This window comes from Somniosus microcephalus, chromosome 9 (assembly GCF_052327205.1).
Source record: "Somniosus microcephalus isolate GS21.2 chromosome 9, FLI_Smic_1.0, whole genome shotgun sequence".
NCBI lineage: Eukaryota > Metazoa > Chordata > Chondrichthyes > Squaliformes > Somniosidae > Somniosus > Somniosus microcephalus.
The window spans coordinates 225307581-225322683 of record NC_140995.1 but is presented as its reverse complement, the minus strand read 5'-3'; the positions used below and the strand labels follow the sequence as shown (position 1 = coordinate 225322683).

Here is a 15103-nt window from a genome sequence, read left to right as displayed (position 1 = left end):
CTGGACATTGTGATCCAGGAGGCAGTCACACCCCTTGGGTTAGGTAGTGGTACAGGGACAGGAGGGTGTGACTGCAACTCAGGCAGGTAAGGGGATGCCAGGTGCAGTACTGGAGGAGCCTCAGCCTTTGCCCTTATCCAACAGGTATGAGGTTCTTGCTGCCTGTGGGGATGATGGAAAAGCCTGCAGGATGGATGAGCAAGCTGACCATGGCACCATGGTGCAGGAGGCCATTCAGGTGGGGGGAGTGAAAGGGAATGTAGTTGTGGTAGGGGACAGTATAGTCAGGGGGATAGATACTGTTCTCTGCAGCCGTAACCGAGAGTTCCGAAGGTTGTGTTGCCTGCCCGGCGCCAGGGTTAAAGACATCTCCTCGCGGCTGGAGAAGAATTTGGAGTGGGAGGGTCCAGTTGTCGTGGTCCATGTAGGAACCAACAACATAGGTAGAACTAGGAATGAGGTTCTGTTGAGGGAGATTGAGGAGCTAGGATCCAAATTAAAAAGCAGAACCTCAAAAGTAATAATCTCTGGGTTGTTACCTGAGTCACGCGCAAATTGGCATAGGGGCAAACAGATTAGAGGTTTAAATGCATGGCTCAAAGGGTGGTGTGGGAGGAAGGGGTTTCAGTTCATGGGGCACTGGCACCAGTACTGGGGAAAGAGGGAACTGTTCTGTTGGGACGGGCTCCACTTAAACTGGGCTGGGACCAGTGTCATGGCGAACCGAATAACTAGGGCAGTAGACAGGGCTTTAAACTAATGAAAGGGGGGGAGGATTCAGGAAAGAGTAAATTTAAAAGCAGCAAGAGAAATGTCAAAGCTCTAGAGCAGAGTAGAGTTCTGGGTAAAAATAAGCAGAGTGGGTCAGGAAGGGACAGAGAGAGTAACAAAGGTAATAAGGCATCAGTGACTAAGGTGACGTCAGGGAAAAATAAAAATAAGTCAAAACTAAAGGCACTGGCCTAGAAATTCGGTTTTGGCGCAGCGAGGGCTTTAGCGGCGGAAGTTAGTGCCGGCGCTAAGTCCCCCTGCGCGCGCCAAAAATTCAGTAGCGCCGCGCCCAAACGGCTGCCGGCGCTACTGAGGGGTCTCAGCGCCTCAGAACTGGCGCCACGCGCCGCATTGCGGCGCTATTCCGGCGCTGCGGCGCCCGCTGCGGTGCGGCAGGCTCGGGAAGTGCAGGCCTCCTCCTTCCGTTAAGGAGGAGCTGCCTGCACCCGGCCGCGGCCCGCGATAATCTTTTTAAAAATGAGCCCGGCACCTCGGACAAGTGCCGGGCTTGCTTCTGTTCCTGGGGGGGGGGGGGGGGGGAAGTCCGGGGAGGGAGCTGCGGCCAGGCGGCCGGCGGGAAAGCGGCCGGCCGCCGCGGGGCCTTTAATGCGCCAGCGCAAAGTTCTGTAAGGCACCTCTGCCAGAACGTTGCTTGCGGCTGCCACGGGCGAGGCGGCCGCAACTCAATTTCCGAGTTCGGGCGGGTTACCATGGCAACCGGGACGCTGCGCACACCGATGACGTCATCGGTGCCGGTGCAGCGCTACCGGCCTAACGCCGATTTAGGGCCCCTGTCAATTTCTAAACTGGCCATAACTTCGGCGCTAGGCCCTCTAGCGCCTCAAAAGCGGCGCTAAGGCCAGTGAATTTCTAGGCCTATGTTGGAAAGTGTGAGGTTATGCACTTTGGCAGAAATAATCAAAGAGCAAGTTATTATCTAAATGGAGAGAAACTGCAAAGTGCTACAGTACAAAGGGATCTGGGGGTCCTGGTGCATGAAACACAGAAGGTTAGTATGCAGGTGCAGCAGGTGATCAGGAAGGCCAATGGAATCTTGGCTTTTATTGCAAGGGGGATGGAGTATAAAAGCAGGGAAGTCTTGCTTCAGTTATACAGGGTACTGGTGAGGCCACACCTGGAATACTGCGTACAGTTTTGTTTTCCATATTGAAGAAAAGATATACTTGCTCTCGAGGCAGTTCACAGAAGGTTCACTCGGTTGATTCCGGAGATGAGGGGGTTGACTTATGAGGAAAGGTTGAGTAGGTTGGGCCTCTACTCATTGGAATTCAGAAGAATGAGAGGCGATCTTATCGAAACATATAAGATTGTGAGGAGGCTTGATTGGGTGGATGCGGGGAGGATGTTTCCACTGATGGGTGAGACTAGAACTAGGGGGCATAATCTTAGAATAAGGGGCTGCCCTTTCAAAACTGAGATGAGGAGAAACTTCTTCACTCAGAGGGTAGTAAATCTATGGAATTTGCTACCTCAGAGAGCTGTGAAAGCTGCGACATTAAATAAATTTAAAACGGAGATAGACAGTTTCCTAGCTGATAAGGGAATTAGGGGTTACGGGGAGTGGGCAGGGAAGTGGACGTGAGTCTAGGTTCGGATCAGCCATGATCCTATTGAATGGTGGAGCAGGCCCGAGGGGCCGTATGGCCTACTCCTGCTCCTACTTCTTATGTTCTTATGTAAAATGGAAAAGGAGGAGGAGTAGCCCTGATAATAAAGGATGGGATAAAGACAGTAGAGAGAAAGGATCTTAGCTCCGAAAATCAAGAAGTAGAATCAGTTTGGGTGGAACTAAGAAACAGCAAGGGGCAGAAAACATTGGTGGGACTTGTTTATTGGCCCCCAAACGGCAGAGTATAAATCAGGAAATTAGAGGCGCATGTAACAAGGGTAATACAGTGATCATGGGGGTCTTTAATCTACATATAGACTGGGCAAACCAAATTTGCAGTAAAAGTGTAGAGGACGAATTCATGGAACGTATGCAAGATAGTTTTCTAGATCAGTATGTTGAGGAACCAACTAGGCAACAGGCTATTTTAGGTCTAGTATTGTGCAATGAGAAAGGGTTAATTAATAACCTTGTAGTAAAGGGGCCTTTAGGGAAGAGTGACCATAATATGATAGAATTTTATATTCAGTTTGAAAGTGATTAAGTTCAATCCGAAATTATGGTCTTAAATCTAAACAAAGCAAATTATGTAGGTACGAGGGGCGTGTTGGCTAAGGTAGATAGGGAAACTACATTAAAAGTTATGACAGTAGACAAGCAATGGCTAGCATTTAAAGAATTAATGCATAATTTACAACAAATATACATTCCTTTAAGGCACAAAAGCCCCACAGGAAAAATGGTGCAACCATGCTAACAAGAGAAGTTAAAGATAGTATTAGATCAAAGGAAGAGGCTTATAATGCTGCCAAAAATAGTAAGCCTGAGGATTGGGAGGATATTAGAATTCAGCAACGGAGGACCAAGAAATTAATAAAGGAAGGGAAAATAGAATATGAGAGTAAACTAGCGAGAGACGTAAAAACAGACTGTAAAAGCATCCATAGGTATGTAAAAAGGAAAAGATTAGCAAAAGTAAATGTGGGTCCCTAACAGGCTGAGACAGGAGAAATTATAATGGGGAATAAGGAAATGGCAGAGTAATTAAACAAATACTTTGGCTGCGATTTTTTCAATGGAGGCGGGTTGGGTGTGGGGCAGGTAGTTTCCGGCTTCCAGTCCCACCCCCAACTGCATCCGGCCCACAGACATGGTTTTACGTTGATTGACCTTGTTAAGACTGCCCTGCAGGCTTGCCGGCCAATTAAGAGGAAGCTGGTCAGATGACATCATTTGCTGACAGGTCATCTGCCAGTTTTCTTAAAGGGACCACGCACAATTATTTTTGACAGCTGATTTCTCAGTGTTTGACAGCATTGAGGTGCTGCAAACACTGACAGTCACTGTACAAAGGTGAGCTCTTGCACCCAGGCTCCCCAATGACTCCCTCCATAGGCTGGAATAGATGGCTGTAATGTCCGTGTGTAATTGAGACATGGACTGCAGAAGTTGGTTGTAACAGGTGTTTACTGAATGGAGACAAAACTGGAACTACTATACAAAGTTACTACACAGGCTTATATACAGGGGTGGTCACTACTGGTACTGCAGTATACAGGGGCTGCAGAATATAGTTCCTTCTTCAAGGTACATACACTATAATTCCTCCCCTTTCAGCTAAACAGTACATAACATTCGATTAATAATTAAATAACATATTTACAATTACAGTTGCTATATACATTAGCTGAAGTTAATCAATTATAAATTCAGTCTTTGAGGAGGCTTCCTGATTCTGTCCGGATAACGCCTCTTTGGGGTATCAAGTTCTTCTGGCAAAGTTGATTCGGGATCAACGTCGTTGTTTGGTTCGTCTGCTTCCAATATCACCGATTCTGAGGTAGATGCAATTGGTACTTCGGTTTCATCACCAGGTGTATAGGATCGTGGTGTAGATTTGACGTTTTCCAGTGACTCTAGAATCTGGTCAGCATGGCGTCTTACAATGCTCTCTCCAACGTCCACGGTATACATTAGAGGTCCTTGCCGTGTGCAGATCGTTCCTGGCTGCCATTTCTCTGTGCGGTAGTCCCGGGCCAAAACTGGTTGACCTATCTTGAAACTCCTGGTTGGCCTTTCATTCATATTCTGAAACTGCCTGTTCTCCGCATCTCTTCTGATGTTTGGCTTAACCAAATCCAAGCGGCATCTTAGTCTTCGATTGAAGAACATCATGGCTGGAGTTTGGTTGGTAACCGCATGTGTCGCATTCCGGTAGGCAAACAAGAAGTTATCCACCTTGTGTTGTAGGGGTATGTCTTCATTACACATTGCCTTGATAGCCTTCTTGAATGTTTGAACGAACCTCTCAGCCAATCCATTGGTGGCTGGATGATATGGGGCGGATGTGTAATGCTTAACACCATTGTTCTTTAAGAACCTCCGGAACTCTTCAGACATAAACTGTGGTCCATTGTCGGAGCAAATCTGTTCAGGCAGCCCATTTCTGGCGAATATGGTTTGTAAGACTGTGATAGTTTTTTCTGTGGTGGTTGAGGACATTTTTATTACCTCTGGCCACTTTGAATGTGCATCCACCGCAATTAAAAACATCGAGTCCATAAATGGACCAGCAAAATCAATGTGTACCCTTTGCCATGGAGATGAGGGCCACTCCCATGGATGTAGAGGGGCTTGTGGTGGGGCGTTTTGGACCTTCTGGCATCCTGTACAGCTCTTCGTCATCTCTTCAATTTCTCTATCGATTCCCGGCCACCACACAAATGCTCTGGCTAAGTTCTTCATTTTTACCCCTCCCAGATGACCCTCATGAAGCTCATTGAGCACTCTATCCTTCAATTTGGGTGGAATTACTACTCTGGATCCACACATCAAGGTTCTTCGGCACATTGACAGCTGTCCTCTTCTCGGCGAGAATGCTGGCAACAGTGGTTCGCCATGTGCTGGCCATCCCTTCACCGTTAAATCATAGACCCTGGAGAGTGTCGGGTCATTTCGTGTTTCCTTTTCTATGTTTGCATTCGTCACAGGTAGACATTCGACTATGGTCGAGTGGAATATCTCCACTGGATCCACTGCAGGTGCTTCTTCCACCGTCGGCAACGGTAGGCGCGACAATCCATCAGCATTCCCATGCTGTTTAGTTCCTTTGTACTCGATGTCATATTGGTGTGCCCCTAGGAAAAGGGACCACCTCTGTAGCCGTTGTGCTGTCATTATCGGGACGCCCTTCTGAGGGTTGAAAATGGAGACAAGAGGTTGATGATCAGTTAGTAGAGTAAATTTCTGTCCGTGCAGGTAGTGATTGAACTTCTTCACCCACCACACCAGGCTGAGGGCCTCTCTGTCAATCTGGGCGTAGTTACGCTCGGCTGCAGTTAACGAGCGTGACGCAAAAGCTATCGGCCTCTCTGAACCATCAAGGGATTTATGTGATAGTACCGCTCCAACGCCGTAGGGAGACGCATCACACGCCAGTCTTATCGGTAGTGATGGGTTGTAGTGAGCCAATACTTCTCTTGAAGTGATCAGGCCTTTACACTTCTGAAAGGCCCGCTTACATTCATCGCTCCATTTCCATGCTACTCCAGTTTGTAGCAGGGCATTCAGTGGGTGCAGAATTGTGGACAAATTCAGCAAAAACTTATGGTAGTAATTCACCAATCCGAGGAATGACCTCAGTTGCGACACATTTTCAGGCGCTGGAGCCTTAACTACCGCTTCAATTTTGTCAGGGGACTTATGTAACCCCTCTTCATCAATCACGTGGCCACAATACGATATTTGTTTCTGAAAAAACTCGCACTTGGGGCGATTGGCTCGTAGCCCATGTTCTCTTAGTCTAGTGAGCACCTGCTCTGGGTTGGCAAGGTGTTCACTGTCATTTTCACCTGTCACTAGGATGTCGTCCAAGTAACACTGAGTCCCCGGAATCCCTTGTAGGACTTGTTCCATCGCTCTTTGCCATATAGCCGGAGCTGATGCTACTCCGAATACCAGTCGATTATACTGGTAAAGACCTTTGTGAGTGTTTATCGTGAGATATTTCCTAGAGGATTCTTCAACCTCCATCTGCAAATATGCTTGCGCTAGGTCAATTTTTGTAAAACGTTTCCCTCCAGATAGTGAGGCAAAAATATCTTCTATCCTCGGAAGAGGATACTGTAGTGTGTGAAGGACTGGGTTCACAGTCACCTTGAAGTCCCCACAGATGCAAACCTTCCTTGGCTCCTCAGACTTAATGTTTAACGTTTTCTTCATGACAGGAACGATGGGTGTCGCCCACTCGCTCCAGTCTACCTTAGATAACACGCCTGCATTCTCCAGATTCTCCAGCTCTGCCTCGACGGCTGGGCGAATTGCATACAGTACCGGTCTTGCTTTGAAAAACTTGGGAATTGCATTCTCTTCTATTTTTATCGAGGCAGTTACGCCTTTAAGAGTTCCCAGTCCTTGTTGAAATACCTCTTTAGCGTTAGCTAAGATTTTTGACAATCGTCCAGGTGTGACGACGTCATCCTTTTTACCAGCCACAGTCAGTGCCTGAATGGAGTGCCAGTCTAAACTTATCTTTCTGATCCATTCACGTCCCAATAACGGTGGTCCACCATCTTGCAGTATGTACAGATACAATTTCTGTATTTCTTTGCCATTGTATTCGACAGGCACCCTTATTTTCCCTCTGGGGTATACTTTCTGCCCCGTATATGTCTTCAAGACAATGGATGTGTCTTTCAAGGGTATGTGTGAGAATAGCCGCTCGTAGTCTCGTCGATTCATGACGGTCAGGGCTGATCCTGTATCCAATTCCATTTTGACTTGGGACCCTGCTATCGTGAGGGTGACCCAAATGGTTCAGTGATCCTCTTTTGCGATTACGTTGTGTAGTTTGAGACAGCTTAGTCTCTTGTTCCTGGATTCACTATTGCTCTTCTGGTCTTCGGAACTACTGTCCGTCATCTTTTGTACTTTCCTGTACTTTTCCTTAGTAGTCTTTTTGTTGTCGTTAGTCTTCTTCCCGGACCTGCAAACTCGTGCAATGTGTCCCGTCTTTCCGCATTGCCTGCATGTTTTGTCCTTGGACCAGCAGTCCTTCTGGTCATGGGTTGTTCTGCCGCAGCGATAACATTTTTCAAATCCCCGTGTCATTTCATGGGTGCCGTATTCCTGTGGCTTTTGCTGTATTTCCGCAGCTCCCCTTGCTGCTGCTTCGTATGATACTGCCACGCTGAAAGCCTTATCTAGCGTCAGCTCTTTCTCTGAGAGTAACCTCTTCTGGGTTCCTTCACTCAGGAGTCCACAGACAAATTTGTCCCATAGGGTATCTGCCAGTCCTGCTCTGAACTGGCAGTGCTTTGATACCTTGCGTAGTTCCGTAAGGTAATCAGCATTGCTCTCATCTTTATGCTGATTTCTCTTGTGGAATTTAAATCTTTCTGCTATCAGCAGCGGTGTAGGATTTAGGTGTTCCTGTAGGATATCAACAATTTCATAAAAACTCTTCTCCATCGGTTTGACTGGAGTGATCAGGTTCCGCAATAGGCTGTACGTTCTTGCGCCCATTAAGTTTAGTAGTACCGATGTCTTTTTCTCATCGGCTACTTCATTTGCCTTGCAATATACTTCGACTCTTTCGACATACGTGGTCCAGTCTTCTATTGCATTATCGAAGGCAGTGATATTGCCAGTCTTCGGCATCTTGGAGATCTAAGATGGCGCCTCCCGCGCTTTGCCTTCTTCCCCGATTGAACAAAATGGCGCCTCCCGCACTTTGCCTTCTTCCCCGCTGGATTAAGATGGCGCCTCCCACGCTTTCTGCCTTTTCCGCTGCTGCAAGCGCTGTTGCTGGCATTTTTATGCCTTGATGGCGACGCCCTATGGTCTTCGCGCGCTTCCCCCCGCGCTGCTGCCAACGCCGCTCTCCGCGGTCCCCGTGGCAAACTGCAGCTCCTCGTGGCTTTCTGCGCTTCTAATTTCTTTTTCTTTTATTTTAATTACTGTTCCCGTCGTCATAGCAGACCCTATGGGACACTTCCCTCCATCTTCTCGGGTCTGTACACTGCCTGGCTTCGTAGCACCGGCCACGCCCTGTGTGCTCCACCCTCTCTTTCTCTATCCTCTTCCCGACAATGCTGCTCGGCCCCGTTGAAAAGCCACCCGATCGAGCTCTAGCCCGCTGCAGCCCAGGAAGGATCAGTGTACTACCTGCCACCAGCCCGATTAGCTGGAACACCATAGACTGGATAACCAGCTCTCGACAGACTCTCCTGCAAATCTTCGAATTCGACGAATCAGAGGGCGGTTGCCCACGGTCGACGCCCGTTTCTTCTGTTTTTTTTTCTCATTGGATTTCTTCCTTCTGGCTTTGACCTCTAATAACTTCGCTTCAGGGATGGATCCCCGTGAGGTGGTGCAGAACTGTAGGTAAGTTCGGATCTGTTCGTCGCCAGTGTAATATCCGTGTGTAATTGAGACACGGACTGCAGAAGTTGGTTATAACAGGTGTTTACTGAATGGAGACAAAACTGGAACTACCATACAAAGTTACTACACAGGCTTATATACAGGGGTGGTCACTACTGGTACTGCAGTATACAGGGGCTGCAGAATATAGTTCCTTCTTCAAGGTACATACACTACAATGGCAGCTGCAGGTGAGGTGACAAAAGCGATCTGTCACTGGTGAGAGAGGTTCTCCCAATGAGGTGGCTCTGGACATGGATTTCAAAACTTGTTACCTAAAGAAATGTGTAAATGCATTAAAAATGAATTTCCCAACATTTTCTTACCTCCGAGACTCACCAGTGCACTATTGGAACCTTCACACCACTTCTGCAGCTGTCATCAATCCAGAAACATTACAGCAGACTCACAACATGCCACACTTACCTGGCGTGGTGTCCGGACGTCGGAAAACCCGAGGCAGAAGTGGCAAAATTTTAAAATAGCCTGTCAACTACTATCAACTACCTGTTAATAGGCAGGTAATTGGCTTTAATCCTCTTCCCGCCGCTAGGTGTCGGGTCCATGTGCAAATTGGGAACCCGACACTTGGGAAAATTGTTTGGAGGCTGACAGCAGGATCGCAACCCGCCGTCAATCAAAACGATTTTACCCTTTGACCCGCATCCAAACCCGCCCTCTGAGCACTGGCAAAATCCAGCCCTCTGTGTCTGTCTTCACGGAGGAAGACACAAAAAACTTCTTGGAAATAATGGAGAACCAAAGGTCTAGCACCAATGAGGAACTGAAAGAAATTAGTATTAGTAAAAAAATAGTACTGGAGAAATTAATAGACTGAAAGCCGATAAATCCCATGGACCTGATGGCTTACATCCTAGGGTTTTGAAAGAGGTGACTATAAAGATAATGGATACATTGGTTGTCATTTTCCAAAATTCTATAGATTCTAGAACGGTTCCCGCAGATTGGAAGGTAGCATATGTAACCCCACTATTTAAGAAAGGAGGGAGAGAGAAAACGGGGAACTACAGACCAGTTAACCTGACATCAGTAGTAGGGAAAATGCTATAATCTATTATTAAGGACGTGGTAATAGGGCACTTAGAAAATAATAATAGGATTGGACAGTCAACACGGATTTATGAAAGGGAAATGTGTTTGACAAATCTGTTAACATTTTTTGAGGTTGTAACTAGCAGAATAGATAAGGGGGAACCAGTGGATGTTGTGTATTTGTATTTTCAGAACCCATTCGATAAGGTGCCACACAAGAGGTTAATAAACAAAATTAGGGCTCATGGGATTGGGGGTAATATACCAGCATGGATTGGGGATTGGTTAACAGACAGAAAACAGAGAGTAGGAATAAATGGGTAATTTTCGGGTTGGCAGGCTGTAACTAGTGGGGTACCGCAAGGATCAGTGCTTGGGCCTCAGCTATTCACAATCTATATCAATGATTTGGATGAGGGGACCAAATGTAATATATCCAAGTTTGCTGATGATACAAAGCTGGGTGGGAATGTAAGTTGTGAGGAGGATGCAAGGAGGCGTCAAGGGGGTATAGACAGGCTAAGTGAGTGGGCAAGAACATGGCAAATGGAATATAATATGGAGAAATGTGAAGTTATCCACTTTGGTAGGAAAAATAGAAAAGCAGAGTGTTTTTTAAATGGTGAGAGATTGGGAAATATTGGTGTTCAGAGGAACCTGGGTGTCCTTGTACACAAATCACTGAAAGTTAATATGCAGGTACAGCAAGCAATTTGGAAAGCAAATGGTATGTTAGACTTTATTAGAAGAGGATTTGAGTATAAGAGTAATGACGTCTTACTGCAATTATATAGGGCCCTGGTGAGACCACACCTGGAGTATTTTGTACAGATTTGGTCTCCTTGCCTAAGGAAGGATATACTTGCCATAGAAGATTCACCAGACTGGTTCCTGGGATGGGGGGATTGTCCTATGAGAGATTGAGCAAACTAGAAGAATGAGAGGTGATCTCATTGAAACGTATAAAATTCTTACAGGGCTTGATAGGGTTGATGCAGGGAGGATGTTTCCCCTGGCTGGGGAGTCTAGAACCAGGTGTCACAGTCTCAGAATAAGGGGTCGGTCATTTAGGACTGAGATGAGGAGAAATTTCTTTACTCAGCGGGTGGTGAATCTTTGGAATTCTCTACCCCAGAGGGCTGTGGAGGCTCAGTCATTGAGTATATTCAAGACAAAGATCGATAGATTTTTGAATACTATGGGAATCAAGGGATATGGGGATAGTACAAGAAAGTGGAGATGAAGTAGAAGATCAGCCATGATCTTATTGAATGGTGGAGCAGGCTCGAAGGGCCAAATGGCCTATTCATGCTCCTATTTCTTATGATCTTATGTAGATTAGTCCAGTTTGACCCAGGATTCGATGGGGTCAGGTTGTATTATGCTGCTATGAGAACTGTAAATCTAATCATAAACCAGATTTTCAAAAGTGTATAAGTTAATATTATGGTAGCTTGCTGGAAAAACTCAGCAGGGACACGCTTAAAAATCACGTTGTGTTTTAATGTGCTAAAAACTAGAAAACGCAGTGCTGATTAACAGGCACATTCCTCGAGACTGCTCAGAATTCTCAACATCGGAGTGCACCTGCATTGACAGTAAGTTATATGACTGACAAGCCCTAAGAAACAATCATTCAACACGAGAAATATACCAGTTAGTATGGCACTTTCTAAATGCTTACCTCCCTCAGTAATCTTGCTCTTTAGTCAGAACCTCTCTGCTCTTTAATCTAATCTCACTGAATTGTTCTAAACGCATTCAAGTATCACTTGGCTACCTACAGCCTCGTGCTTTTAATTATTCTTAAAGTCAACAGGTTTCCCCCACGCCCCCCTTTCCCCTCCGTATTTTTCTGCTTACCTGCACAAACCTCTCCAGAGCTGGTCCATCCAGACAGCTGTAGTTTGTAAGGAATTTGAGCTTTGCCAGTTGGAAAGTATTCCGAGTGTGAGCCTCTGCCTGCTTCTCCAACACTTGGAATACCGCAGCTCCCAGGAACAAGTAAAAAAAATATCCCAACAGCAGAATCACCGTCCAACTGACTCTGATACTGTAGACAGTAAAGTATGACATGGCTTTGGCCGCGTGTTAAAACCCACTTCAGCACTAACCATCAAGCACCATCTCACTTAGCTGGTTGAATCAGACAGGCTGAGCTGTGGAGAGGCTCATTATTCCACCTATGTGGCTTTTCATTGCACCTGGCATCTGGGATGAAAGCCTTTCTCTTTGCTTATTCTGCGCTAGCTGACTGTATTCAAGAGATATTCACAGTCAATTTTCTTTTTTTACAGCCCATTACACACCACTTACCTCACTCAGGCACTTGCTACTTATCAGAACGTGACATCAGGAAACAAGTTCGTTTCGAGCAGATGGTCAACAGGTTTGTCACTGCCAAGATTCTATATTTTCCAATATAAATGCAGGATTTAGTGGCTGGTTTTGTAAGCTAATAAACATGTAAACAAAAATGCAAGATTTTATTTTTTAATTCAAATTATCGACAGACCTGCTCCTTCTACACCTCACTCTGGTAAAACTTGCATGCTTATCTTTTGGTGTTAAAAGCTGAAAATGGTGCCGTCCTGTACCTATATAGAACTGTATGCTGTGTGAGAACAACGAGGCACAGCCCTTCTGATGTAGTCGTCTGTTGCTGTAATCATCACAGGATCGTTACAGATGTGGAAAGCCATTCGGCCCATCTTAGTTCATCCACCCTGAAAGATCTTAAAAGCCGCCCCCCACTCCCATTTTAGCATCCAATTATTTCTTAAAAGATTCCAGAGCTGTCATCTCCACTGTTCTTCCTAGAAGTTTATTTACATAGGATTACATAGAATATACAGCACAGAAACAGGCCATTCGGCACAGCCAGTCCATGCTGGTGTTTATGCTCCACTCGAGCCTCCTCCCGTCTTTCCTCATTTAACTCTATCAGCATAATTCTCTATTCCCTTCTCCCTCGTATGCTTATCTAACCACCCCTTAAATGCATCTATACTATTTGCCTCAATCACTCTTTGTGGCAGTGAGTTCCACATTCTCACCACTCTCTGGGTAAAGAAGTTTCTTCTGAATTCCCTATTTGATTTCTTGATGACTATCTTATATTGATGGCCTCTAGTTATGCTCTTCCCCACAAGTGGAAACACTCTCCGTGTCTACTCTATCAAAACCTTTCATAATTTTAAAGACCCCTATTAGGTCACCCCTCAGCCTTCTTTTTTCAAGAGAAAGGAGACCCAGCCTGTTCATCCTTTCCTGATAGGTATACCCTCACATTTATGGAAAACTCCTTGTAAATCTTCTCTGCACCCTCTCCAGTGCCTCTATATCCTTTTTATAATATGATGACCAGAATTGTACTCCAAGTGTGGTCTAACCAAGGTTTAATGCAAGTTTAACATAACTTCTCTACTTTTCAATTCTATCCCTCTAGAAATAAACCTTAGCGCTTGGTTTACTTTTTTTATGGCCTTGTTGCTACTTTTAGTGATTTGTGTATTTGTACTCTGAGATCCCTTTGCTCCTCTACCCCACCCAGACTTGCACCCTCCAAGTGATAAGTGACCTCCCTATTCTTCCTACCAAAATGCAATACCTCACATTTAACTGTGTTGAAATTCATTTGCCAATTATATGCCCATTCTGCAAGTTTATTAATGTCTTCCTGTAATTTGTTGCAGTTCTCCTCAGTATTGACTATCCACCCCCGCCCCCCCAATTTGGTGTCATCCGCAAATTAGAAATTGTGTTTTTGATTCCGAAGTCTAAATCGTTAATATAAATTGTGAACAGTGGTCCCAACACTGATCCTTGTGGAACACCACTTCCCACCTTCTGCCACTCTAATCACTACCCTTTACCCCTACTCTCTGCTTTCTGTCTTGAAGCCAGCTAGCTATCCATTCTGCTACGTGTCCCCTGACTCTGCATTCTCCGACCTTATTCATTAGTCTATTATGTGGTACCTTTTTGAAGGTCTTTTAAAAATCTAGATAAATTACATCTACTGCATTACCCTTGTCTACTCTCTCTGTTACCTCTTCAAAAAATTAATTGAAGTTGTTCAAGCAAGACTTTCCCTTTTGAAATCCATGCTGACTATTCATTATTATATTTTTGGTTTCTAGATGTTCTTCTATTTTCTTCTTTAGTCGGGATTCTATTATTTTTCCTACCACCGATGTTAAGTTGACTGGTCTATAGTTCCCTGGACATGTTCTATCTCCCTTCTTAAATACAGCTATTAATAATAATAATAATAATAATAATTCTTCAACTTTATTGTCATTGTACAACAAAATGTGATCTTACAAGCTCCCATGAGTCCAGTACAAATAACATTAAACGCAAATAGCACCGTCCTAGAAGAAGCAAAGCCACTGCGTCTGTGCGCGCTGCCATTCCATTTCCACCATTCCTCCTGTCCGACAATCTTCAGCCCAACGCCCGGGCCTGCTCACCAGCTGCCCCCCCAGGGTTTTTTCCGTGACCTTCTCACCAACCGCCCCTCCTCGGGGCTCCTTCCGTGACCTTCTCACCAACCGCCCCTCCTATGGGGCTCCTTCTGTGACCTTCTGCACATGGTCTTCCCTGATGGTCACCCCTCCAGGATACTAACCAGGCCTGACCCTGCTTAGCTTCCAAGCCTTGACCAGTGACCCTGTCCCTATTCACCAGTCCTCTGGCACTATACCTTGTTCTAACAAATTAATATGTGTAGTAATGCTTCTGCTGTCTCTTGCCTAGATTCTTTTAAAATGCGTGGATGCAATCCGTCCGGACCAAGGTTTTATCCTCTTTGAGTTTGATTAGTTTATTTAATATATCCCCTCTTTTTATTTTAAATGCAGTTATCTCATTAGTAATCTCATCATCCGATGTCATGTCCACCTGTTCTACCTCCCTGGTAAATACTGAAGCAAAATAATTATTTAATATTTCTGCCATCTCTCTATCACTGCCTGTGGTATTATTCTGTCCATCCCTTAGTGGTCCTATTCCCATCCCGAGCTTCCTTTTTTTATTTATGTGCCAGTAAAATATTTTACTATTTTGTTTTATGTTCCTTGATAATTTAATTTCATAGTTCCTCTTTGCCTTCCTAATTTTTTTTGACTTCTCCCCTAATCTCTTCGTATTCTCCCATATCATGCTCTCCCCTGCTGTCCATGTACTTAATGTATGTCTCTTTCCTTACCCTCATTTTTTCCC

General features: G+C 45.3%; 1 protein-coding gene across 1 annotated transcript in view; it reads right to left on the bottom strand.

The window, feature by feature from the left end:
• LOC147113087 (potassium channel, subfamily K, member 16-like) overlaps positions 1–12003 on the bottom strand; it is a 36861-nt gene extending 24858 nt beyond the window's left edge. The window contains exon 1 of the mRNA XM_085996261.1: positions 11741–12003. Coding sequence (XP_085852387.1) covers positions 11741–11953 — 213 coding nt within the window. The 5' untranslated portion in view covers positions 11954–12003. The remainder of the gene's footprint in view (positions 1–11740) is intronic.
• Positions 12004–15103: the final 3100 nt, after the last annotated feature.